Raw genomic sequence first — 26,151 nt, 5'->3', positions numbered from 1 at the left:
CCCCCCCCCGCCCCCCGCACTATTAGCGACTGGAACGGCCTACCTCTCGAAGTATTTATCGACACCAACTTCGTACAAGGTCTCGTACGTCTTGATGACTAGCATGTCCGCTTTGTACATTGCTGCACGTTCATCCTTTTCGCATGGGCTTTAAGATTGTATAAACCTTCATACTACATGTGCATAGGTCATTTTGTATTACTGGATGATTCCACTGCATGCTGCTTGATGGTTGCTGTCCTGGAGATCTTTCGAAAATGACTTGGTCGAGCGTGCGCACGCGAGGACTGTGCCGAGAAGCCAACTCGAACAATAAAATCGGAAAAAGGTCAAATGCAGACCAGAAAGAGAGCGGGGCATCAGTTAACGGAAACTTGTCGCGGAATGCAGATCTGTGCCAGATGAACTTTTGTAGGAAAATTTGGTCTCGAGCACTAACTTGCAGCCAACAAATGGAACCCGAGATTGCAGTGTATACGTAAGTGACGGCCGGGAGGCCTCCGGACGTGCGGGAGAACGGGAAAAGACAGGCGGGTCACGTGTTATCTGCACACCTGTTGTCTTTTTTTTTTTTTTGCTGTTAGTTTTATTAATTTGGCCTGCATTTCGTCTTTGTTTATAGAAGAGGCAAACCTAATAACACTGTTTATTTTCCGTTGTGATATACAGAACGTACTGTAGGCGCAGACGAGGCAACGCCAATAAAGCTGCGTACGAAGAGATCGTTAATGCATATAGTAGAGGAATGTCGAAAACCCACCGAGAGTCGAGTTCGACCAGGTTCGACTTTTCTGAACTTCAAACGCAAAGTTCGACACACAAGTTCGATTGAAATTCGCCTATTACGCGTATGCGGGGATACTGAGGACTAGCTGACGCCATGTGACGAAGGATGGTTAGAACTAACTAAATCGCTAAAAGAGCATGTTCGGCAGTTTTATGATGAGGAAGCATTGCTAATCATTTTCCCCAAGTTGAAATAAACCACCACATACTGTAAACGACTACATTTTTGCGGACTCAATATTTACGGAATTTCGGAACGTGTGGTTTTTGGAAATATTTAGCCTGCGAAATAAAAAATAATATCTAACCCTGCGAAAAAAAACAAAAAAACATTAAGGTTGGTCGCAAATGTGTCATAATTTTTTATCACACAGGTGCTCTTCTTACCCAATTTAAGGTTGTTTGAGCTGAAATTAAAAGTAGCTGTATTTCTACAAATATCGAAATTAACTAAAAATAATATTTCCTACCACACACGGCTATGTGAAGAGTGGCATGTACTACCCTACTCTTTTTTTCTTTTTTTGTTCTCAACAGTAATTTTTTTTTTTTTTGTTCTGCCCTAGCCTTGGGTTAATATCACTACGGTAATATTCGTCAAATTGTGCGACAACCCGAAGCCTCGGCGAAGCAGTCGAAACTAGGGTTCGCCAAAATTTCGCTTTAGCCGACCGAAACCGCGTAAATAACGAGTGACTCAATTTACCACCCACGTGGCATTGCGCCCAGCATCCTCTCGTGCGAAGCGAAGCGAGTGAAGACAAGGCCTATGCAGTAGGCGGCGCTGTGTGGGGGCCACTAGTGGTGACGTTAGAAAGGAGGTGGGGGGGCAAGTGCCAGGCCTTATCTTCTAGGCGGTATTGGTGGAACCCGCCAAGTGTCGGTGATGAGAGTGAATGGACGGATCCCGGCGTCATAAGGGCCACGATGGCGCTAATAATCATAATAAAAATCGGCGCGCAATGCACCGCTCCCACTCGGCTGCCGCACACGTCGCGTCCCGAGAGCTTCGGCGCGACCCCCCTCGCTTCGCGCCGAAATCTGCATGGAACGATTAACAGCTGCTCGCGCGCATGGGCGGAAGAAGAGGCTGCAGGACGCCCAATCTGCATGTCATTAACCGGGGAACGCGCGAGGCGCCGGACGCGGTGGAGGCGGTCTTCCCCAATAGACGACTGGCTCGGAGCCATCGGGAGCTGCCGAAGGCAGTGACGCAGAAGCTCGCTCGACAAGATCGAAAAACGGAGTCAACGTCAAATCTGGCGATTTTACGTACAGGTTGTCTGGCACGCCCCAGCGGCGAGGGTTAATTTTGACTACCTTATGACGCGCCCCGACTGCGGGGCACCTCGACCGGCATTCGAACCCAACAACTGGGGATTCGAACCCCCCCACACACACAACACACTCGAGCATTGAGGTTTAGCAAGGTGAAAATACTGTCAGGACAGCTGCTTTGTGGGGCCTGGTGATATGAAAAAGAAGAAGGTAAGGGCAGGAGGAGAAAACAAAGAGGTTAACCAAGGCGGCCTGCCTCGGTTGGCTACTCTGAGTTGGGGAGGGGTTGAGGAGATAAAAGAAGGAGGAACGAAAAAAGTAGAGGAGATAACGGTAACATACTAGCACTCACGTTTACACTGTGAGGGCAGAATCAATAATTAAGAGAATGCCGCAGTTTCCAATTCGACACTAAAACTAAGAGGCTGAAAGCCTCTTAGTTTTAGTGTCGAATTGGAACCCAAGGAACCGCTGAAAGATCACTGCAGAGACGCCGCGTGCCAGAAATACTTCTAGTGATCGAGCGATTGTTTGTCGTGGACAAAGAGAACTTTAGCAACCCTACTGCGTTCTTCTCGAGCACTTTCCTATAGTGTATTTCTGATAATCTGGACGCGCTTTGTGAATTCCTCACTTACTAATCATTTGCTTCCTTAGTTTTTTTATTTAGTTAGTTATAGAGTTTTTTTTTTTTTTTTTTTTTCTTTTTCTGGAGTCGTATAGTTTGAGAACAACTGGTCCAGCGGTGGTCCGCTTCGTATATCAATGCGATGGACACGTTCCACGGTCTTCAGTTTAACCTCTTTTATAAAACACAGTCGTTTCAATCAGAGCGAACAGGCCGGCAGCCGTATCATTTTCTTCTTCGAGTCCAAACATTAGCAAGTTACGTCTAGACAGGTTTCTAAGGGTCGTTCAGTTTTTTAGGCAAGTCTGCAACACCTTTGCCGAGATCTGTGGCAGTAGTCCGAGGTTTGGTTACACCGTTAAGTAGCGATTCAAGGTGCTGGATTTTGGCTGCCAAGTTCTGTAGTTCTTCGGTGTTTTCAACATTTCAGTAAATGGACTCAAAGTGTTCAATTTCCGTTTCGATTTCTTATGCGTTCTGTATTTTTGTGTACACATTATTTATTATTATTATTTTTTTTTTTTTAGAGAACGTTGTTTACGTCTGATGTCGTTTAAGACTTTGCTCTTTTTGTCCGTCAAAAATCGTGCTCACTTTCTCCTTAGGTGTGGGGCCAAGGTTTACCTCAACACCAAGGGTTAGAACAGACATCAGTATCATAGAACGTTCTTTGGCGGTCTAGAGCACCACCACTTGGAAGCGCGGCAGGACTATATAAGCCGTAAGCAATTACTGCGTATAGATGACCATTTCCAGCTTACTTGAAGACAGGCAATCAAAAGATAATTAGATAGCGTATCACTGAGTGTATACTGTCCCCAAAATCGGTGCAATCTGGCCTCGGCGAGAACGCCGTCTCCAATCGCACTGTGATACTGTGGCTATACGCACTCCCCTAGTCGACTGAGTTCAAGAATGATGCGGTGCTGTAAGAAGCCGACTTGATACTGTAGATATGGAAGGTCGGCGTCACGGTGTATAGACGCTTTGCAGCAGCTGTGCATGGACGCCGCCATAACTGACCTTCAGTTTTTGTGTCCTCTTATTTCGTTTACTTCACTTCATCATTACCATAGCAGGCTGCAGCTTATTGCCACATTAGATTCCACTGTGTCCTTTTCTAAAGCATCGGTCTTAGTAGAGGATCGTCAACTACCGTTTCAGTTGCTCGGCATCTCGGTAAGACAAGAGAAGGTCAGCAATGGCGGCTGTAGTTTGGCGCGTTTGTAAAGAGTCTATAAATGATAGAGCCAAGGCGGTTACGAGCATTCCAAAGCGTAATACAGAGAAAAAACAAAACAAAAAACAACCTCTTTATGTGATTGGGCAGCATGGCACGAAGCTCATTGCTGCGTCTTGGGCTGTTTCTAGAAGCTGTCTTAAAATATTTTAAGAGCAAGAAATCGGACGATCTTTTGCAGGCACCGCTTAAGAAACTCGGGCCCTGCGTTAGTGTCTGTAGGCGTGAATCACTGTTGGCACAAGTATTTATTACAAAAACAGAAACACCGACTCTGGGGTGGATATTATGCATTCGCGAAGATCAAAGATGGGAATGACGCAGATTTCTGAACCTGCGATGCGCGAGTAATGTTATTCACAACAGCTACCGGGGAAATGTTCACCGTGTTTTATAGGCGTGCGATATTGAACTCGATGTCGCGGAGTTGATTATCCTGGAAGAAGGCAAAGCGGATGTGGCAGCGCGGCACCGCGAATTGGCGTCTTGTCACGTCGGTGACAAGCGCGAAAGCCCCGAAAAAAAAAAAAAAAAAAAAAGTTTCGTAAGCGCGCTTTTATCCGTATACCCTGCAACGGTTGCAACACGTCAATAGGAGCGCGCGGTCATGCTGAGTCTACCCCTAAAATGACAGCGAATGATGCAACGAAGACGACGAAGAGGCGGAATGTTCCAGAAACGAGCAACTTTTTTTTTCCGCTCCCAATTTTTTTTTTTCTTCCACTTCCCGTGCTTACGGAATCTAAGATGTTTGCGTAACTCTTTTTATTTATTGTTTTACTTCTCGTTAATACTGTCGCAATCCTGCTCGCCCGTTTTCGAACTCTCGTATCTCTGCATCCAGTGCGGCTTTTTTCTCCGTGTCAGCCCACGCGCCGCAAAAGATTGATGGCCGCATTAAATTTATAATACGAAGTTTTTTTGTTTTCTTTTGTTTTTATACGCGCAATTGTGCGGCGCTTTTTTCCCCCGGACTGAATAAAACCGACAGAAATGCCGAGCGCACTTGTTCGCGGAGACCGCATCTCGCCGCACCAGACTGTTCCAGACATGCGCACCTGGCCTCCCGCGCATCTGGGGAACGGGCTTTCGTCAAACGCAATCAGTCACAGCGCTCCCTGGGAGTTCCCTCGATCCAATATCACCCCACTGGCGTTTGTAACGAGGTTTCGTCGCCCCAAATGTTTGATTTTCTCAAGCGTGCATACAGCCCTGGCAACTCATCTGGAGAGTAGTGGCCGCCAGAAGCTCTCTAACGTAAACGACTCCTTTCAACCACGAAGAATCCCCATTTTTCGTGACAGAAATGATAAAATTAGCATGCAGTCAATTGCGACTTCCCGTTGCGCTGTTTCGGTTTCCTTTCATCCGCCCTCCCGGCGTAGTTTTAATGGCCCGCGGGACAAAGTGTGAAAGTGCGTGAAGCTGGCGAAAAGAACTTGAAAGAAACGGTACCCGGGGCTTGGCAGCCCTGTGAGTTCAGGCTGAAGAAATCAAGTTAGTCTGGTTCTGCAAACGTGGGCTGCCGCAAATCCTTCCGAAAAGGTTTGTCGGATTGCGACGTCGGGCCGTTTATTGCTTCCGGATGCAGCAATAGGCAAGGGGCATATCAAGTCACTTAGTGGGCGCACCTAGAAGAGCACAATACATTTTCACACCCTTAAGCCACGATTACCCGGCTAATACATCGTACCAAAGACGGTCTGCAGACGCTAAGGGAGTTTTAGGGAACTACTTTTGCACCTCGGATACAGTATACGATGGGGCCTCCGGCAAGAAATGCCCATGTGCGAGCCTTTAGCACATGCGCAGTTTGTACCGGAGCATCTATTGGATGTGCAGAAACCATTCCCTAAAACTCTCTACTGTTCGTGTTTGTTCCTTGTGTGACGGTCGTGTCACACCGGTCGTACAAAAAACTGTCTGTAGACATATGAGCTAAGCGTGCATGAGTACGAAGCAAACGTGCTTGGAACATATATGCCGTCCGCAGATACTTCTGTCATATAACGCCTGCAGCAAACACCCTGCCGTTAGCATGATGTAGGAGCAGAGAAGATGCGCTCCAAAGGGTTGCCACCCACTGTTACACCCTTTCAGCACCCTTGCTTCGAGCGTCCTGTTTCATGTAGCACCCGTCACTAGTTCACGAGGGAAGGTGCTGCCGCGCAGTGAGGAGAAGCGACAACACATCCCCGCTTGAAGCAGCTTTAGCGTAGGTTGTCGGAGCGACAGCGTCAAATAATTATGGCCCGTGCCAACAATTTTTACTAAAGCAAATAATAATAATAATAATGATTTCTTTTATTTTCACACACACACACACACACACACACACACACACACACGCAAAAAAAAAATATAATATCGGCAGAGACTAGGGAAAAACGCTGTTATAAACAGGTTCAGTAGTCGCAAGCCTCCCAAGATACAGCAGCAGAAAATACAACGTACAAGAGAGCAAAGAAATCCGCCAGCGTTCGGCGATGATCTCCAGTCACACGCTTCGGCTCGAAGAAATGGTGACAGCCCAACATGTTGCTTGATGGGGCTTTGAAAAGGGCCTATTTGGCTCGTACCGCATGGGTCTGTTCCTCGGATACACGCGCTTAGTGTGTGTGTAAAAAAAAAAGAAGAAAAGAGCAAACGACAGAATTGAACGGGAACTCCGTGCCGTCGCTCTCGCACCTACGTTCCGCGCCAGGCGCAAACGCGCCGAATTCCCGCCTCTACGCTTAGCAAACAGCATATCCGAAAACAAACCGCAGAGTGCACTTCCCGTTTTCCGAGAAGTCTACATTTGGAGTTAGTGAGGACGCGAGACACGAGGGCCAAACGATATATTGTAGAGCAGCAAAAAGTAATTTGGGAGCACAAGCACACACTTGGTTTTTATTCGTACGACTGTGAATATTTTATGTTAAGATTCGTGTGTTAGTGCATGCTTTGCTTTCACACTTTTGTGCAACTGCAGGTTTGATCTCCTCACGCACAAAACTAGCTGTTTTCTTTTATTTATTTAAATATTGATGATTGAAGGGCAGAGCTAGAGGTAAGCCTGGACTTGCGTCGTAGCTGGCTACTCTGCGCAGGGGGAGGGATAGAGGGATAAAAAGGGGGAATGAGGTAATGACTATGAGAAGGAAGAAATTGAGGAATGCGGGGTTGAAAGGTTGATACAGCTAAGATGGCGTGTTCCTCTTTGCCTATAGGGATTGCAATAGTCGGCTGTAGAGTGCCTTCATGTGCGCTTCGCATAGGGTGATGCCAACTGCCTGTTTCCCTTTCCCACACCCTCTCCCACCGCCATTTTGTTTCTCTGATTGTTTCCCCGTGCGCCGGAAAGCGGTCTTTGTGTCCATCGGTAATCCCATCCGAGGGGGAAAATGCTAATCCTCCCTCCGTGGGTTCCACAACGCTGCTCCGAACTTCTGAGATCAGGTGCTTGTCTCCGGGAGGGTTATAAGCCCCACGGATTATCGCCGAGGAACAAAATGGCTGGTGGTTTGTCGGCGAGTGGTATTACAAAGGGTGGCATCACCCTAGCAAAGCGCACATGAAGGCTCCCTAGTCGGCTGTCTTGAAGGAACTGAACGAGCGCTTTCGTGGCTCACACTGAATGTTCTGTGCACTGCCACCAACTCAACGCCTTGTCACAGGAAAAAGGTATGTTGTCGAAGCTCTGTACTGTCCTTTAAAGGTCTTCTGGTTCCGTGGCATAGATGACACAGTCACAGATTATGTGACTTACGGTTTCTGAGACATCGCAGACTGAGCAACGGGGGCTGTTTCTTTTAATACGGCGCAGGAAGTAACAACTGTTTAGTGGCACATACAAGCACTAGGCATGAAAAAACATGCTGATGGATGAAATGCAGTATGGACTGCCGTGAATGGTCATTTTAGTTATGAAATAAAATGTAAACCAAATCGTATATTCTACTAAAATAATGTTAAATAATCTTCAGCACACAAATTGGTGTTTCATTCAAGCTCTAAAGGTTATAATAAAGCAAAAAAATTCTTAAAATAAAAAAGTTTCTGTCATTAAATTAAGAAAATTAATGACATTTTGTATGTAGGACCTTATAATAACAGAGATCGGCATATAACCGATAAGTATGCCTTCTTAAAACAATCCAGCCAAAGTCGTCAAGGTCATTACCAAGCTTCCTTCTGCTGCTTCACCTAATTTAGATTTAATTTATTCTATTGGCTTTAGCTCGAACGGATAAAACATGTGTAAAGGTGATGACTAAATAGCGGAGTATATAATTTCCTGTTGAGAACCCTCGCTAAATCCCGAATTTGAAATATATATCGCCAGAATACCGCAGTCTATCATACAGAATAGCCGCAGTTATATTCAGAAATTTTTTACTACAACTAAGAACTGTTACATTAACACGCACGAGGTTCAATATACCCGACGCTGCGTGTTTAACGTCCCCCTCTGGGGGAATGCATTCCCTTTAACACTCGAATTCACTGCGGTGAAGCAACATAAGCAAAACTGCGCGGCTTACTTCGCGGTTGCCGCTTCCCTGCAGTGCACGAGAGCTCGGTGAGAAGCGCACTTAACAAATCTCACGCCAGGGTAAACTTTAGTTCGTCTCACCTTAGCATGAACTATATTGTTAGCCGCGCAAGCTAAAAACGCGAGCTAGTTGCTTTGCATGAAGCCTCGGCGGTTGCACGAGCGCTCGTGCATCAGTCAAGGCAGTCGAGGCTAGCCGCTCGCGCTTGCACACCTTCGCATTAGTCCATACTAAGGTGAGACGAAGTATAGGGAGTATTCACTAGACACCATCTTTGTGGGTGCTCTTTAGAGCGCATGCTCAGAACGATCTCACATCAATAGGCTGCGAAGACCGGCACTCTTGATGGTGCGGAATGCACGTTGCAAAAGGACTGTGGAAGCTCGCCATCAGCACGCGCTCAGCATTAGCGCACACAGATATGGCCGCCAGTGAATAACCCCCTGTAGGAACATAAAGCCGGGGTCACAGAAAAGACACTCTGCAAACACGAGTCACCGCAATATCCGTGATTCGAATGCCGCGTGCCAGGTTTCCTCCTTAAACTCCTCATTGTCTTGCGGCATTCGAAGCACGGACCTTGCGGCGACTCGCGTTCGAATCTGTATGCAGATCTGCATACAGATTCTAAGATTCGAATGGTGTACAAGCAGTGCGACCCCGGGCCACGTGAGCGATCAAAAGCGTCGCTGTGGTCGGCCTGCCACGATTGGCCGAATACTGACAATGACGCCAGCAAAGGATATGTAAGAACTTCGATTTTGACGTTGTTGGCAGTGTTGTTCCCAGAGCGCAATAACTTCAAGCTTCCACCATGCTAACTACAAACACCATCGGATTTGTTGTTCGCAAGCTAATGACGTCAGGAGAGGAAACCATTCGAAGGCGCCACCAAGACATCTCGCCGCCAATTGCGAAAATTCCGAGTACCGTGAATGCTTGGCAACTGACAGAGATAAAATAGGATTGCACGTTATTTGCGGCTAAAATCGAAAGTTCTCAAAATTCGCGTAAGCCTACCATAAGGATACAAACGTGTAGCGGGGCCTGAGTCATTATTAGCCATGTATTTTCAGTAATTATAAAATGAAATCAAGTCTTGGCCCAATGTTGGCCCAAGTTTCTCGCATTTGGGCTAAGGGAAACTGCGCGGATAAAATCTCTAGGCAATTGTATGAGTCAGCTAGGTTTCGCTACAGTTTGGAAGCAATTAAACGAACATTTTAAAAATGTAAAGACGCACTTCCTTCGTTTTTTCATTATTTTGTGTTTCAAGGAGTGATCAAGGAACCCATGTTCGAAATAATTTTAATAAACTTTCTTGTTTTTTTGTTTTTTTTTTCCTTCGAGTTTCGGTGTTTTTATTTGTTTGTTTTGTTTCGTTTTCTACGATGTGCCGGGGTGAAGGGCGTTTCGGTTGTTTCTTAGGAAAAAAAAAAAGGGGTGGGGGGTGTATTAGGTGGAGGTGTCTTTTGTATTAGAAGTGGGAGCAGCGCGAGCCCATTCAGGCACCGATCCAACCCCAAGCCAAGCCCCCCCCCCCCCCCCCCCCCCCCCCTTCCCCCTTCGGCAAGTGTCTGAACCAGCATTGTATTATGGAGATTGAGATTGTGGCACTTGGACTGCATTGACTTCATCCTTTTGTGTCGGGGGTGATGATCTCGAGTTTTAGACTACATAAAGAGGTGAATTAAATAAACGAAGTTGAACGTGAGCGCGAGGCTTGTTACAGAAATAATCAACAAAAAGGACGGACAAGAACATCGTCCAGTCTATTTTGTGCCCCTTCTACGTTTCGATATTTCTCTCCTATCCCAGTCTCGGGTCAATTCAACGCGGTTATGCATGCACCCAGCTCGCCCGCACCTTTACTATATTTTCTCTGCACGTCACGTATGACCACGTGCGTGCTTCGCTGCAGTCGAGGTTCCCACTCGTTCCACATTGCACCAAAACTGAGCACGAGAACAACGTCGGCATCTTCGGAACTGTCACCTCTGCAAACGTCGCGTGTGTCACCGAAGTCGGGACAGACACAGCGGCCACTGTGCAGATGTGTTTTGTGCCGCGTCGGCGTTCATCTTAGCCCATTGATGCCAGGGTGCTTCGCTCGGCGTGTCTTCTGAGCGTCTGTCACCTTGCCTTTCGCTTCAGTGCGACGCTGGCTCGACAAAAATACAGCAGCCGGCTGGTTCGGATCAGCTCGGACATTCATACCCCGATCCACTTTGCCAAACAAGCAGCGAAGAAAGTGCCTAGTCACGCCGATCGTCGCTTTTGTGCGTTTTCTATCACCCGGCACGCACAGTGATTGCGCCGAGACCGAGTTATGGGACGCAGAAATTGAGATAAAACTCGGGCGTAGTGGGTGGTGTTGGAGCTCATTGGTTGCGAGAGTGAGCGGCTGCTCCCTCAGTGTGTTATCGGTGCAGCTCAAACATTAGAAGCGTTCTGAAATTTATTTGATCCGAATGGAGCCGACAACACCGCAGGTCGTTCGGTACGACGCTCATAGTCTCATACAGACAGCAATCTTGAAACTACATCTTTTCACGGTCCCTCTAGCGATTGTATACTCTAAGGAGTGCCGTGTATACTGACCAAGTTGCCTGCTAACCAAAATGAAGCTATCAGGAGTTCTCTTGTCTGCAGAACATCGGCGTCGGAGCTTTTTCAGGCAGGTTCGCATAGTAGCAGTGCCACATAGGGATGGAATGGTGCTCTCCCAACATTTTAGCGACACATAAAAGAGGCCATCGTGTGAATGTTTGGTGTCGTTAATAATTTTGTTAGATTCAACTGACTGAGTTCAAGAAAGCCGTTACCCTTTTTCTATCTAGGTGGGCCCCGGTCCATTTGAATCCTGGAAAATCCGGCCCTAGTAACTTTGTGCGATCCCCGATGGACACGAAAAAAAAAAAAGTAATAAAGTTTATTCGCGCACAACTAGTTCAGCTTTCCTGTCGAAAGCCCCGATTCTTCTCACGACTAGTCTCAATCCCGCAGATTTTCGCCAGCTTTCCACGCCCCCCGAAACGGATCCGTTTGAGCGTTCGGTTCCTCGCAGCAGGCAATGCAAATGCCGAGACGGCCTTGGCAGCGGCTCTCCAGAGCACGAAGACGGGCGCACAAACATCCCGGAGAGATGGAAATTCCGATCTCGGGGATTCCGATGTCCCGCGGCATCAGAGCGCACCGAGAGCAACAGCAACAGGCGCTCACGACCTTGTGCGAGGGACTGTGCCGCCACGGCCGTGACAGCTCGCTTTCTCCCCACGGAACACGATGAAAACGGCGGCGAAAAAGCAGATAGCCCCGGCGCTCTGCTAGCACGATGCCGAGCACGCCCGCGCCGCCCGCCAGCCTTTAAAATTTCTTCCCTTCTTTTCTTTTTTGCTTTTTGTATTTATCTACGTTGGTCGGCCACAAAGGGGTTTGAAAGGGAAGCAAGCCGGTTGACTATAAAGGGACAGCGGAAGGGCGACAGTTTGGGAAGGAAGTTCGCAAAAGTATGAACGGGACAGCATTGGTTTGATCGCTTCATTTTTTTTCCCTAGTTTGATATCGTACATTGACATCGGCAGTCAAACAAACGCACCAAGCATGGAAGGAGGTGAAACGAGCGGCAAAGGCGAGCGTCTTGGGAACAACCTCGTCGGATCTGCCGCGCGGAGGGAAGTCAATCAAAAGAAGCCGCACAAAAGTGGGCACCCCAGCCGGGTTGGGCCGGCCGTCCCGTTGCGACACCACCCGCGGTCGGTGCGGCGGCGACCCACAGCGAGACCGCGAAAAAGCAAAGACAGCGCACAGACCTGAGACATCTGCGGGCGCAGGCTCATCTCCTTGAGGTCGACGCATCCCGGCAGCAGCTTGTTGAGGAGCTGGCAGAGCAGCACCCCGTCCCTAAGCGTGTTGGCCAAGTCGATGAGCTGAGCGGTGCCCCAAGTGACGCGGTGGTCCGGCGGCAGGGCCTGGCAGCGCACCAGCCAGTCGGCACAGTCCCGCCACAACACGTCGGCCATGCCCGACGAACACACCGCCGCACGGACGTCCAGGAGGGACACGATCAACACGGACACACGCGCACGACAACACACACGGCGTATCAGGAAACGGGCGACCGCGCGCTAGAGCGCCAACTCGGCGCCGACATCTTTGCTTGGCAGGCAAGCCCAGGCGGTACTCCGTCTGTTTGCCGGAGACGGAGGAGCAACACTCGCGCTCTCGGGCACTCCCTTTCTTTTTGATTATGTTTTTGGGCCCGTTGGGTTCCGTGGGAAGCAGCGAGAGCCGAAGCGCTGCCCTCCAGTGAGGGGTCCCACAACCAGAATGCCCCCCTCCGCCGTTGTTACCCTCCTCACCTCCTTTTTCCTCTTTCTCGGGCGGGAGTGCTTTGATGTTTAGCTTTGAGCGGCGCGCCGCAGAAACCGGCTGGGACTGTAGCGCCACTCCGAGGGAAGCGGATCAACTAAGCGCTCATCTGTAGTTTCGGTTTCACTGCGGATTTTTGCGTCGGAATCGGGGCGAAGGCAGGCAACAAATCCGGTGCACCGCGAATTTTAGAAGCGTCTACACGAGTACGTATTAAAGGGATTTGTTGCACTGACCAGATGACGTCAGTCATACCGTGACGTCACGTCACGTGACAAAGGTTGACACCACGGCCGCATCATTGTGACACGTGACGTCACAATTTAGCGGGAAAATATATCCGTTTAATTGCAAAAATTAAACATGAAAAAAAAACATTTTTTTTTCACATTTTAACATGGCAATTGTAATACCAAAACGGCCTACACGTATTAAAATTATTATTCAATTAGCAAGATGATTCACCTTTTATTTCAATTTCAATAAGAATAACCTACAAACCTCCGTCAAATAAAAACTAAACGCAGTTGGGAGTACTTTGATCAGTGATGTGATTGGCCAAAGCCATTTTGGAGCAGCCAAAAGAGTGTTTTTGAGCAGCAAATGTGGCCTTTAGAGCAACCAAAACAGTGTTTTGGAGCAGCAAAAGTGTTTTTTTGGAGCAGCCAAGACAGTGTTTCGGAGCAGCAAAAGTGGCTTTTAGAGCAGATATTGTTAGAATAATAAAAATATTCGTTTGGAGTGCTGTACAAACGAAGGGCACTTTGTGTTGTGTTTTGACGTGACGTGTTCTGACGGAACTGACTGCTTTTTTACTGCTGAGAGATCCCAGAAGTGTACAGTGCTTTAGTCATTGCCTGGGAATTCCGAAAAACCGCTCGCCACCGTTTTACTGGTTGCCAATGTGTCAGATTTTCGTCAAGAGTAAGCAAACGTAAAACAATGGATTGCAAGCGTCCCGGCTGGTGCTTCTTTTGTGTAACCATATTCGCATGCACGTAAGGGCAACTTCGGCAGGCTTGCAGTTGCGCGTGCGTCGTCGCGCAAGCGGAGACAATAGCTGTTCGATCGAAACCATGCCACTCCGCTCCGTCGCCAACTGATTCCCAAAATTGTATGCAAAATATAGCTATGGAGCATACGAGGAAAAAAAAAAAAAAAAAAAAAAGTTTATTAGCACGTTTGCTAGGCCAGCAAACAAGGTACAAGTTAAAACAAAAAAACATTATATATATATATATATATATATATATATATATATATATATATATTTATTTTAAATATGCGAGACGAGACCCACGAGACGACGAGAGCGTGAAACGCAAGGCGGGAAAACCATGCGAGACTGGATGGTCTAGGGTGCCTCAATGTCCTTCTGTTTAGGGTGATGCCATCCTTTATAGTACCCGATGCCGACAGCACGCGCTCACGGGTAAAATACCAAGAAATTGACGAAAACAAAATGTCGCCATAGCACAGTCAGCGCCACAAACGCGTGCAGAGACACGCTCTTTCACGCGCTTCTGAACAAAAAATAAAAATAAAAGTGTGGGACAAAATGGCGAGATGTCTCCACCCAAAGCAAAGCGCACACAAAGCCACCCTAGGATGGACAATTGATGCAGGGTACTTAGTGTCGGGCGGCCGCTTGCGCCACATGACACACGCATGGTCAATTTCGGTACTTAGTTTAGTTTCGGTTTTGAAAGGCAACCGGTCTTTTGGCGCAGATAATCTATATCTTGGCAAAATCTAGCAGGATGTAGCAAGGTTAGCCCCTTGGCGCAGTTTGGCGCAATTGGCACAGCAATCACATCACTGCTTTAATTAATAACGAAGGCACTAACATGAGAACATCCACGTAATCCAGAGTGCAAGTGTCAACCGGGGACCGTCTTAATGAAGATAAACCCAGGGAGTATGTCTCTGGGTTTTGTAGTTATGACCAAAAAGTTTCCCTGGTTATTTGCATCACGAGTTTAAATACACATATTTTCAATCCCAGACCTATAGAACCTCAAAATCCATAAGGCAAAAAAAAGAAAAAAAAAAAAAAAAGAAAAAGGAGTAGAAAATTAACCGTGCTTATTTCATGACTAGCTGAAATGCAACAATACTTGAAAATGAGCAACAAAGTTCTGCTTAGTACTTACACAGCATACAGTGATGCGAGTGACCAGAGCACAAGCACACACTTCATACACACATTCATACCACAGTAAATATTGAATGTTAAGATCTGTGCGTTGGCCTATCCAACTGAAAAACGTGCATGTTTTGCCTTCCCACTTCTGTGCAACGGCCGGTTTGATTTCCTTAAACACACGACTAGCTGTTTAGTTGCACATCAAAGCACTAGGCATGGCAACAAGGTGCTGATCGATGAAGGTCAGTATGGACAGCTGTGAATGGTCATTTTAGTTATGAAATAAAATGTAAACCAAATAGAATATTTAACTAAAATAATGTTTGAATGATCTTGAGCACACAAATTGATGTTTTATTCAGGTTCTAAGGGTTCTAATAAAACAAAAAACAAAAATTAATTCAAATTGAAGAAAAACTTTTGTCATTAACTTACGAAAATCAATGACATTTTGTATGTTAAACCTCATAGCCACAGAGATTGGAACGTGATCCATAAGAATCCAGTCAATGTTGTCAAGGTTATTCTCAATTGAGCTTCCTTCAACTGCATCACCTAATTTAGTTTCAATTTATTTTGTTGACTGTACCTGGAACGGATAAAACATATATAAATTTGACAACTAAACAATGGAGTTCAAATAAAAATGAGCCTAGAGAGCGTTAATATAGTTTTCTTCTGAGTACCACCCCAATATCCCAAATTTTAATATTGCCAGAATACCACAGACTATCATAAATAATAGTCCCAGTTTAATTCAGAAACTTTTACTGCAACTAAGAGCTGTAGCATCAACAATCACGAAGTTCCCTTTTTTTACGCTAGCGTGTTTCAGATCCTGCTCTGGGTGAATGCTTTCCCTTTAGTACTTGGATGCACTGCAGTCAAGCAAGATAAGCAAACTTGCAATGCTTACTTCAAGATTGTCGCTTTCTTGCAGTACACAAGAGTGCGGTGAGAAGGGCACTCAACAAAGCTGACTTACATGAGAGAGCAGACTAGAAACATAAAAGATATTAAAAAAAATTCAGAGTACTGTCAGTGCTTGTCACTGACAGAGATAAAATAGGACAAGACATCATTTGTGGTTCAACTCTAAAGTTCCGAAAATTTGCACAAGCCTACCATAATGATCCAGATGTGTAATGCGGCCTGAGCTATTATATTTTAGTATTAATAAAGTGTAATCAAGTTTTGGTGCAATGTTGGTGCAAGTTCCTCACATTTAGGATAAATGTAAAAGGACATAACAAAAGGAAATAAGCCCTTTGGTGCAGTTTGGCGAAAAACGTGCCGCAATCACATCACTCAGCATAGTATATGAGCAAAACACTTTCTACATTTGCTGAAGCTTACAACCCCAATAACTCTAGTGTACTAGAAAAGATATCAATGCAACCCACGAAAAGTTGAGGTTGCTTTCAAGGTCACTTGAGCAATATTAGGGAAAAATTAATTTTTATAAATATGACGCCATACATACAAGTCAGAAAGGAAAAGAAGGAATATTGTCATTTGAAAAAGACGGCTCAGTACTACTTTGTGTGAGGCAACAAATAAACAAACAAACAAAAAAAATATGGGGACACAAACATTGTGTGCCCCAGAAGTGAGCCTCTACAGAATAAAATGACACCCTTTCGCAATGCCCATATTTGAAATGCAGGTGGCTGCACGATGCAAGAGTGACAATGCAGAGAACACATAACAGGCAGCAGGGTCAGTCCTCCCTTCCAGGATGAACGGTTTCTGATATCTGAAAAGGACAAGAATACCAGACAATCTGTCACTGCTCCAGAATACAACTTGGAGTGCCTACAAAAAGGCATACAGGATGTCTAGCAAATTATTATATTGAAATTCCCTGACTTTTCCAGGTTTTACCTGACAATTTCAGGCGAAATTCCCCGACTACTGTAGAAGCGGTTAAATTTATAAGACCATTACAACACAAGGAATTGAGCATAAAGCACTGTGAGGATCATTTTGCACGGGCTTAATCCAACTCGCATATTCCGAAATATTCGCGTTCGTCTGGTCCGGATTATTTTGATTAGTTTTTTCGTTATTTTGATTAGTTGACGTGATTTCGTTTTTATAGCGCCATGAAATATTACCATATTAAACTTTATTTTTTATTTTAAAATACACATTATCTGTACAGCTCGTTGCTTACTTCTTGAATAATTTGCATCCAACCGAACGCTCACGTAAAATATTGTGGACGATAGGACGTTATAACTCGAGAAATCCTTTTTTCAATATTAGAGACTGTGGTCTATTAAAATCTGAATAGTTAACTAACAACTAAACATAATCGTAATATCGAGACATTAAAATATTGTTGAAAAACAGCTCTTTAATTTGACATTAACTTTATAATTGCATGATACATAGAAAGAAAGTTATAAGCCGTCAAAAAAGCACCAAAATGTCATGCACGGTGGGGTTGCACCTTAAGCAGGGCACACTTGAGCTATGAAAACGGGCACCACGCAGAAATTTCCATAGAAACTTGTGCGGACACTGTGAAGTGGCGGCACGTCAAGGATTTACGTCAGAGTGGCCACGCAAGTTGCTATGAAAACTGCCGCGCGGTGCCCCGCTTAATCGCTCATGTGCCCCCTGCTTAATAGTTCACTTTTCTTTCTTTATTTATTTGTTTGTTTTCCCTCGGGCAGAGCCCAAAAGGAGGGCCAGTGTGAAAGGCCTTTAAAAAAGCCTGACGTGGCACCAATCCCTAACAGTCCACAAAAAATTATCATATTAGACAACTTCTTGGCCTGAAGAACAAACTTTTGTTTTGAGTCGTCATGTGCTGTCTGAACAGTCCACAACAAACAACATTTTTTAGGGATAAATAAACTTATGTCATACATTTCACAAATATTTCATGTGTGACATACTCGCTTATGATCAGTAGGCCTATGTAGAGGAAACAATCAAATATCTGTTTTGTATGTGTGGCCATTCATATGGCAAATCATACTTTTATCTTCCATCATATTTAGATGAATTTCTGATTTCAAACAAAATTTGTGGCTTCCTGGAGTTTAAATTAATGAGAGTCTACTGTAGCCCTGCCATACAGATCACCACAAGAATGGCTGCACAAGAGACCAGCCTGCCTTACCAGTTCATAAACGGGCAACTTAGCAGAACTGGTTTCCAGGTCTTTGTCGTTGCAGATTTTCCTGAAGATGGCGATCTGGCTGCAGTGGCCTATTCCAGGGAATTCCCCTGACGGGGCATCGCCAACGCCTGTGTACTCCACAGAGTACCCGGGGTATGCATCCAGGATGCCGCTACACCTGGGTACCAGTCGCACAAGATGCACAAAAATGCAAGGACACAAAAAGAAAGCCGCAAATCAAGTTACTGTCTAGCTATGGGTGGCTAGACGGACATAAAGAAAAGAGCCATTTTAAATGAAGAGCCACAACAAAAAGAAGGCGTGGCTTTTTTTTTTTAATTTCTAGGGCTGGGCATTGATTAAAAGTTTTAACCTGATTAATTGCCGTCCTTTAATCGATTAATCCATAGATTAATCAGTCTTGGTCATTTTCAAGCATATTATTTAAAAAAAAAATCAAATTTATGTGTTTCTTTTTTTTTTTTCTTTTGCTGAATTTGTGGGTAGGGGCACCATATAAAATTTTAAAAATGAATCAACCTTGATGTGTGGTTCAAAACATGTTCAAAGGCACTTGCACTTGCAAATCATTATCATATTTATTCGAGTAATAGCCGCACTGTTTATGAAGAAAACCTGAGGGCTTGCTTTACCGTAGAGCATGTGGCTTGCCAATCCCCGTGATCGGCAGCATGATTCCAGCGGTTTACAGGACAGAGATAACGTCTACGTGCAAAGATACCATCTGTGAAGATTGCATTTGTATGGAGAATCTTGTACTCGATATAGTTATTCGCTATATTATTTATGCGCAACGCGATCATTGGCTGTATATGTGTTCTGTGGGAAGGCGGACACAAGGGCCTTGTTCATAAATTGTGCCTGTGCTAAATAAATGCTCGAGTAAATACGGTACTTCAGCAGCGTGCGGCAAAGAGGTTCGTTGATATTCTCCGGCAAGAGCAACCTCGTTTGATTGTTCACAATAGTCTTAGCTGCGCTAAACGGACACTCGAACGACGTTGGAGTGGCCGGGACAGGTGCGACCTTCTGCGCTCGTCAGGAGTTGCAAATCTTGCCCCCACATTTTACTTTAGGCTAAAATTTTACCTAAACTTTGCCCATCATATAGGTGTACTTGTCCGTCTGCATGGTGAAAGCATGTAATTCTACTTTCTTTTGGTTTGTCAAAATTTTACATTAACCGGTTAAAAAAGATAATCATGATTAAAGGCTTAATTGATTAATCGGTAGGTTAATCAATCAATTGCCCAGCCCTAACAATTTCATTCATTTTAGTGGTGGCCACAGTGATTTCCACTCATTAAGCAATTGCTAATTATGCCACTGACCCTGATGTAATTTATCCAGTTGGTCCGACGTGTGCATGGTGGCATGAGGCTATCAGAACGCAAGCTATCTTTTTATCATATCTTACCTTCTGATCTAATGGGGGGTGAACGGCTAGGGTGGGTATGCTTAACGGGGAGCCGCGAGCCACACTTCAACCCGCAAAGAATTGCATGCGGCTTGCCCTGGTCTTGATCGAGGGCTAACAAACTCAACCCCAAAAGTTTGGTCTTAATGCATGCCCGATTCGACATGCATATACCTACCTTTCTTCACCACTAGTGAGTAAGTACTGTACAATCTTTGTGTGCAATGCTTGCAACACAGATTAACAACCTGTCCAAAGCTAGAATGCATGAAACCGCTGCAGTAATTTTTCATTCTCTTCCATTTTGTGTTTCAGGTTAGTCACTGCACAATTTTTTCTAGAGGCAACCTGTTTATGCCAGAAACAAAGAATTACTATTGATTCCTCCACCTCAGCCTCCTCCGATTGTGGGGATATGTGGTGATGCTATTGAGAAAGACAGTGACTTGCATTAGAAGGCCTCAAAGGAAAATGGGCGATTCTATACACTAGCAGGGTAAGTGTGCTGGTCAGAAAGAACTCCGAGGTAACCGAGCTCTGTTTAGCGGCGCACTCTTCCCGCTCACATTCATATTTATGCCACAGTCAAATATAGCGAGTGCAACAAACCCCAATGAGACTTGAAGTATGTCAGACATAGACATCAGATTCAACAGTAACTCTGCTGGTCTGCTTTTAGTTTGTGAAGTACACAATACCACCTCATTCCTATGCTGCCTAAATGACCAGTGGGTACTTTTAAAAGAAACTGAGCCTACATTCCACACTGAATTGGCGTTCGAAGGGAACACACTTCTTGAGCTTTCATATCGAGGAAGCAAAGTGTCGAAGTGTGGATGGGGATCAATACGAGTCAGAAGTTGTCTTTTTTTGTTACGGGAAACCTTTTAAGATTCTATGAAAAATTTCTCAGGTGACTTGAACTAGCAAATGATTTTGTGTAAAGGTTCAACGTGAGGGGCACATGACTGAAGATGCAAGACTCGTGCTCACCAGCTCTGGAATTCAGCCCTGCTCCACTCAAACTTGTGGTCCCAGTGCCTCATGCCCCGAAGTTCGGGGAAAACCACATTGAAGTCCCGGTTTGGTGTCGTGATCACGGCAACCTTAGGACGGACGAAGCCAAAGATGGTTCCAGGTAGCTTCTTCAGGTCATCTTCGTGCAAGTGTTCTACACTGGGCAGAAAAAAAGAAAAAAGGGGGATCGACAGTATTCAAATGGAAAACGACAGAAATATTTATTTACTTTCCCCCTCCGACTTACCATTTCTTCTTTGAACAAAGAGAAGAACGAAAGAGTGCAGTAGTGCGATTACAACGCCTAACGCGCGTCTCGAACTATTGTGTCTAGTGTCCTATTCCACCCATGCATCGAAAGCAGTTCCGAAGCGGCAACAAACGACATAACAAAAACAAGAGTGTCATGCCGTCGGATGTCACAATCCTGGAGGTTGGCGCAGAAGTTCTCGAAAAAAGCACGAGAAAATGCAAGCATCGCCGTTGTCACGTCGTCCCAACTCCTGGCCTGCCGAAGCTTCCGTGGACTGTCGAGCCGGAGAGTGCCCCGCAGCAGAACAGGTGTTTGCCACATCTGCCATCGCTGCTGCGATACCGCCAGGATCGCGGTTGGCAACGGCGTGACACTTTTATGAAGTCACAGGGCAGAAATCGAGGGGCCATATTTTTGGACATGAAGACGCATTCCAGGCGCGCAGACTCACAGCTCGATGCAGGTGACGCCGTCGAAGCCCCTGAGCCGGGGGTCTTGCTCGGCCACGCTCCCCCTGTAGAAGCGGGCCGTGAGGCTGTGCGCCCGCTTGTGGATGCAATCCCAGACGAGGGGACGTGCGACGTGGCAGGCTCCCTCCAGGCAGCCGTAGCTGATGTCCACGGCTGCAAAGTGCCTCAGGTGCTCCATCTTCTTGAGGTAGCGAAAGAACTGCCCCGTGGAGCAGCCAAAGTCTACCACCTGGAAGGACGACGGCATCGTCACGTGCCCGACTGGCAAGTGAACGTCGGGCGTTTCACAAATATTCAGGTTGGAAGGCCTTTATGTAGTCAGCTGTACCAAAAGTAATTCAAGAAACGAAGGTATACAAGACAGTGCATTGCAAAAAGGCTCCACTTGTTTTACTCGTGCGAACCCAATAGCCTACAGGCCCAAGAGCAGCAAAAAAACCTCCTGGCAGATGCTTTTTTTTTTATTTCTTTTTATTGACTGATCAAGCAGGTAGTTTATAGAGTGCATTCTCTTCCAAATCAATGTCTCTTTCTTTCACTACCCTTGCGAAAGATGACAGCACTGCCCCTTCCACTTTGAGATCTCCTTTCTTGAAACATGCATCTGACCGCACACCCACTGTAGCTGTTACTCGTCTCTCTGCCACAAAGATAGAAGAACTCGATTATGCGCCCTGCCATTGCCGAACTGTCTTAATTGGAGTCACCGATGAGTGCATGCACATATTTTAAGCAAGTACCCTAGTGAAATCAAGCTGCTTCTCTCAGTAGCATATGTCTCCTGGGAGGGGCAAAACAAATAAAAGAAAATAGTACCCTTTGCACAGAGTCATCTTCCGAAAGTATTTGGTTCACGGCGATGTAGCGCTGGATTCCAACGGGAGGGTCAAACCTGATTCTTGAACATTCTTCAACTTCTTCGCCGAGCCTATACAGGTGAGAAAGTGCGGTTAGTCTGGCCACTAGAAAAAGCTTTTGAAGCGCGTCGAAGAACTCAAGTTTACTGCAGTGGTACTGCACTCACGAAATTTCTCAGCTACGTGCAGCGAAGGCATCAGGCGCCCATCGGGGTGACTAAAGCCTCATTCACACTGTGCGACTTTACTTGCGGTTTAGCAGTTGCACGTTCCGCCGTCGGCAAAAACATGAAAGCTGCGATGCGCCACACTTGCGAAATGCAAGTAAAGCTCGCGCTGCAGAACCCAGGGATCCTGGGTTCGAGCCCCACCCCTGCCCGTTTCGATCTGGATGAGCATCGTACCGGCGTGCGGTCGTGAATCACTACTGCGTGGTGCACGTTAAAGACCCCAGGCTAGCGGTTGTACTGCACTGGCTAAATCGCTCATCTAGAGCGTGTGACTCGTCGCAACTTTAATGGCTGACCAATAACCCAATGCAAGTAAAATCGCACCACCTGAATCGGCTTTACTTCCCGCTGTCCAACCATACACACAATACACGATTACAATCACTCAACTTCATCTATGCCCTCTAGTTACTGGTGATCGCCAAATAAAGTAATCATCCTGTGTCACATCTGAAAACCGAAACAAAGCCGCCATTTCCCTTAATTTTTCGATAAGGGGAACCACCTACAGGGTATTCTTATTCACGTCCAACGGTGGTTCTGTCCCAAGAGGCGTCTCACACAACTGCATTGCTTGGCTGGTCGAGTCAGAACACGATTTTGCAGTCACTTGGCTCACTTTCCGAAGGAAACTCGTATACAGGGGGACTCAAACCTTCCAAGTTTCGAATTCGTCTACTCCTGATGACTAAGGCTGGGCTAGGCTAAGCTACTTACATACTTCTTTAAAAGATCGGCTATGGCTTATTCAATCTAGGTTTTATTGGCAAGCAAGAAACAATAAAAAGTATTAGCAAAAAATGTACCTAAGATTTATATAAAAATTTCGTTCATAACTAGTGAAGTGTCAACAAGACAGAAATTTGGGCAAGTTGGGTAACCATCTTAAAAGGTAAAACAGCGCAAAAATGAGACACAAGAAACAAGGAAGGCAGCGCTGTGTCTTTGCCTTCCCTGTTTTTTGTATCTCGTTTTACACTCTTTTACCACCTTTATCTTGTAGTAAAGCATCAACTGTCTGCTTTCGTATCGTTACGCGGCTCACGACAAGAGTTTTTCTGGTCAATCGGATCAATCCAATCCCAAGCCACGACTATAAAATCCATTAGAAGCACGTTTTGGTAAAATTTCCCCAAGGGTGCAGAAGGTTGTACTTCGTGTTTCTTTTCCTGGGTAAACTGACCGAACCCCAACCCATCACCATGTCGAAAAGTGTGAAGCGCCTCAAATCCATGAAAAAGGTGGTCGAGAAGGTCATGCACACGACGCCTCTAAAACTCTACATCCCGGCGGCTTCGGCCATGCCCGGTCCACCGCTGGGACCCCAGCTCGGCCAGCGCGGCATCAACATCGCAAACTTCTGCAAGGAATTTAACGAGCGGACCAAGGACATGAAACCCGGCATCCCGATCCCGTGCAAGATCTCGCTGAAGCCCGACCGGACGTACAAGCTGGAAATGATGAACCCACCCATCAGCTTCTTTGTCATGCAGGCGGCTGGCATCGACCGCGGCGCCATGCAAAACGGCAAGGAGAAAGCCGGCATAATATCGCTGAAGCATGTCTACGAGATCGCCAAGATCAAGAGCGAGGATACCGTGTACGAGTGCATGCCGATGCAGGATCTGTGCAAGATCGTGATCAATTACGCTTACCGCTGCGGCGTGCAGGTGGTGCGCGAACTGGACGCCGAGCAGTGTCGCGAGTTCCACGAAAAGCGGCGACCCATTGTTCAGGCGCAACTCGCGCAGATCGAGGAGAAGAGGCAGGCCAAGCTGTTGCGGACGGTTGCCTAGAAGTCTCGGCGCCCTCAAGAAACTTTGCTCTGCTCTCTAGACATAGGAATACGTTCGAAGCAGCCAGGTGATGATGTTATTTGGAGGAAAGGCTTCGTAAGCGCTGCGCATAAGTGTTCGCTGTAGCAGGGACCACATACCTTTTTGCCGACCCGAAAATCCCGTGCTTTCAAGGGCACAACGGTTCGAAAATCAAAACGTGTGTACTGTCGTTACATTAGTGCTGCAGTTGATGAACAAGACGTTTTGACATTTGGTGGCTCTCCACTTTACTATTGGTAGGTTGTAATTTCGGCTTTGTCATTGGTCTAGTATACTTGTATGGGCACTGCTACAAAGAGAAGTCTACAGCTTGCACATATCTGCTAGAGGTGGTAAAAGTGAAATACAACCTTTGAAAGAGCCTTCCATCTGCATTCAGGGTACTGGCTTGACTGGGGCAGTCAGCTTGTATTCGAATCAGCGCAACAATATCACATTGAGTCCTACATTGACTAACTACGTTTACATGCACCTGGTTGCTTCTTCCTTCATTTTATGTATACTTATTTGTCCTTTCCCTTCAATCCAATTTGCTACTTTTGCTTTCATATATAAAGCCAGCCATTGGCAGACATAGGCTTTGAGAAAGTTGACTGTGTGCATTTATCTTGTACAGTAGTCACCAAAATTGTGGAACAAGCAAACCCTGCTTTACCTTGTGGTGGCACAATCTTGGCAACAGGCAAGCCAGTGTGGTGCCATTGCCTAGCACAGAGTGGGGACGCAGCAGAAGGTTTGTTAGGCAGGCAATCTATGGTTCATAGCAACATTACTAAACCACTCGGTTGGGAAACTGCCATACAGACTGCTCGAAAAAAGTGGCATCGACCCGTCCTCCAGAACCGAGCTAATAGTGATCACAAAGCCGCCATTTCTCCCGCAGCGGCCACTCGAGGAACTGCTCGTGACATCTATTTTGGCTTTAATCGGCCATTTTGGTGCCGAAACAGATACAGTGGAAGAGGTTACAGGGGCACCACCCCCGTCTCCCCAGCGGACGTGGCGCGAATTGTTACTGTAGCCAAGATGTACCTAGGTCGGGACGCGCTACCTGAAATCACCGCTGAGGCATGGTTGTATAAAAACAATATTAATTGTGCCGCAAAACCTTGCAAACTAAAGATTTTAGAAAACATCCCGCGCCCTCAATTTGTACTGAACTCCAATAAAAATTACTACAAAAAGAGTTTTTTCCCGTTGGTCTTTATGCAAAAACATGCGTCTGAAAGTTCAAGGTGACCACAGTAAAAAAAAATGATAAAGGGTGGCGCTGTTGTCGTATTTAGCTCGGTCTCGGTGGACGCCAGCGGCCCATGTTTCAACAGTGAGTTTCCCAACTGAGGGTTCTAGTAACGTTGGTTCATAGTAATAAACCTAAAACTAAAAGCGAATAAAAAGAACAAAAAAAAAAAAAAACAAGGGAAAAACATGCAGTCTCAAATTTGACAGGTGTGCGTGGGAGTTTTTCTTTTTTTGTTTTTAGTCTCGGGTTTATCATTATGAAGTTGGTTCACCGCTTACTGGTGTTTTTGTTTTTTCGCTGTCATCGTGATCAATGCATATTGCCATGCCCCTCGTTCAACAATAGGTGACTGCTGAAATTGCCATTCTTTCTGTAGCTGCACAAGTAGGGAAAATACTGCTGAAAGAGCACATCACACAACTAGCAAGCCATCCAGTAACAAGATTTCGATAGTCAACTATGCATTATCTAGTGAGATGGTGGCATTAGGTGCAGTCTTAAATAGTAAAGCGTTACTAGTAACGCGTTACTGTAACTTCGTTACTTTTTTGGTAACTTGTAACTGTAACGAGTTACTTTTTAAAAATGTAACTTGTAACTGTAGTTCTATTACTTTTTCTGAGGTAACGATGAAAGTAACGACGTTACTTTCCAGTTTCTTATGAATAATATATCACTGAATGAA

General features: G+C 45.8%; 3 protein-coding genes across 4 annotated transcripts in view; 1 reads left to right on the top strand and 2 right to left on the bottom strand.

Moving 5' to 3' along the window:
• LOC8042304 (guanine nucleotide exchange factor VAV3) overlaps positions 1-12,738 on the bottom strand; it is a 197,558-nt gene extending 184,820 nt beyond the window's left edge. For both annotated transcript variants that reach the window (XM_029993177.4, XM_029993178.4), the window contains exon 1: positions 12,283-12,738. In XM_029993177.4, the coding sequence (XP_029849037.3) occupies positions 12,283-12,492 (210 nt within the window). In that variant the 5' untranslated portion in view covers positions 12,493-12,738. The remainder of the gene's footprint in view (positions 1-12,282) is intronic.
• Positions 12,739-16,418: 3,680 nt separating this feature from the next.
• LOC8052164 (small RNA 2'-O-methyltransferase) lies at positions 16,419-23,090 on the bottom strand. Its single transcript, XM_029993176.3, has 6 exons — positions 22,895-23,090; positions 22,115-22,226; positions 21,280-21,527; positions 20,552-20,734; positions 18,121-18,298; positions 16,419-16,743 (listed from the first exon to the last, which is right to left on the bottom strand). Exons 1-6 carry the CDS (start codon positions 22,954-22,956, stop codon positions 16,708-16,710), a joined length of 819 nt encoding a protein of 272 aa, XP_029849036.2. The 5' UTR covers positions 22,957-23,090; the 3' UTR covers positions 16,419-16,707.
• Positions 23,091-23,390: 300 nt separating this feature from the next.
• LOC8052163 (39S ribosomal protein L11, mitochondrial) lies at positions 23,391-25,407 on the top strand. The gene has a single exon (XM_002434049.4). It carries the CDS (start codon positions 23,588-23,590, stop codon positions 24,179-24,181), a length of 594 nt encoding a protein of 197 aa, XP_002434094.1. The 5' UTR covers positions 23,391-23,587; the 3' UTR covers positions 24,182-25,407.
• The last annotated feature ends 744 nt before the right edge of the window (positions 25,408-26,151 follow it).

This window comes from Ixodes scapularis, unplaced genomic scaffold (genome assembly GCF_016920785.2).
Source record: "Ixodes scapularis isolate PalLabHiFi unplaced genomic scaffold, ASM1692078v2 PGA_scaffold3__209_contigs__length_174095766, whole genome shotgun sequence".
Classification (NCBI taxonomy): domain Eukaryota; kingdom Metazoa; phylum Arthropoda; class Arachnida; order Ixodida; family Ixodidae; genus Ixodes; species Ixodes scapularis.
The sequence above is the reverse complement of the archived record's forward strand: the minus strand, read 5'-3'. Positions and strand labels throughout refer to the sequence as shown.

Coding starts and splice junctions, on each gene's coding strand:
- LOC8052164 (XM_029993176.3), bottom strand. CDS start 22,956: ATGCAGTTGTGTGAGACGCCTCTTGGGACAGAACCACCGTTGGACGTG. Junction 20,735..21,279: donor GGCGTCACCTGCATCGAGCT/GTGAGTCTGCGC, acceptor TTTTCTGCCCAG/TGTAGAACACTTGCACGAAG. Junction 18,299..20,551: donor AGGGCTGAATTCCAGAGCTG/GTGAGCACGAGT, acceptor ACTGGTACCCAG/GTGTAGCGGCATCCTGGATG.
- LOC8052163 (XM_002434049.4), top strand. CDS start 23,588: ATGTCGAAAAGTGTGAAGCGCCTCAAATCCATGAAAAAGGTGGTCGAG.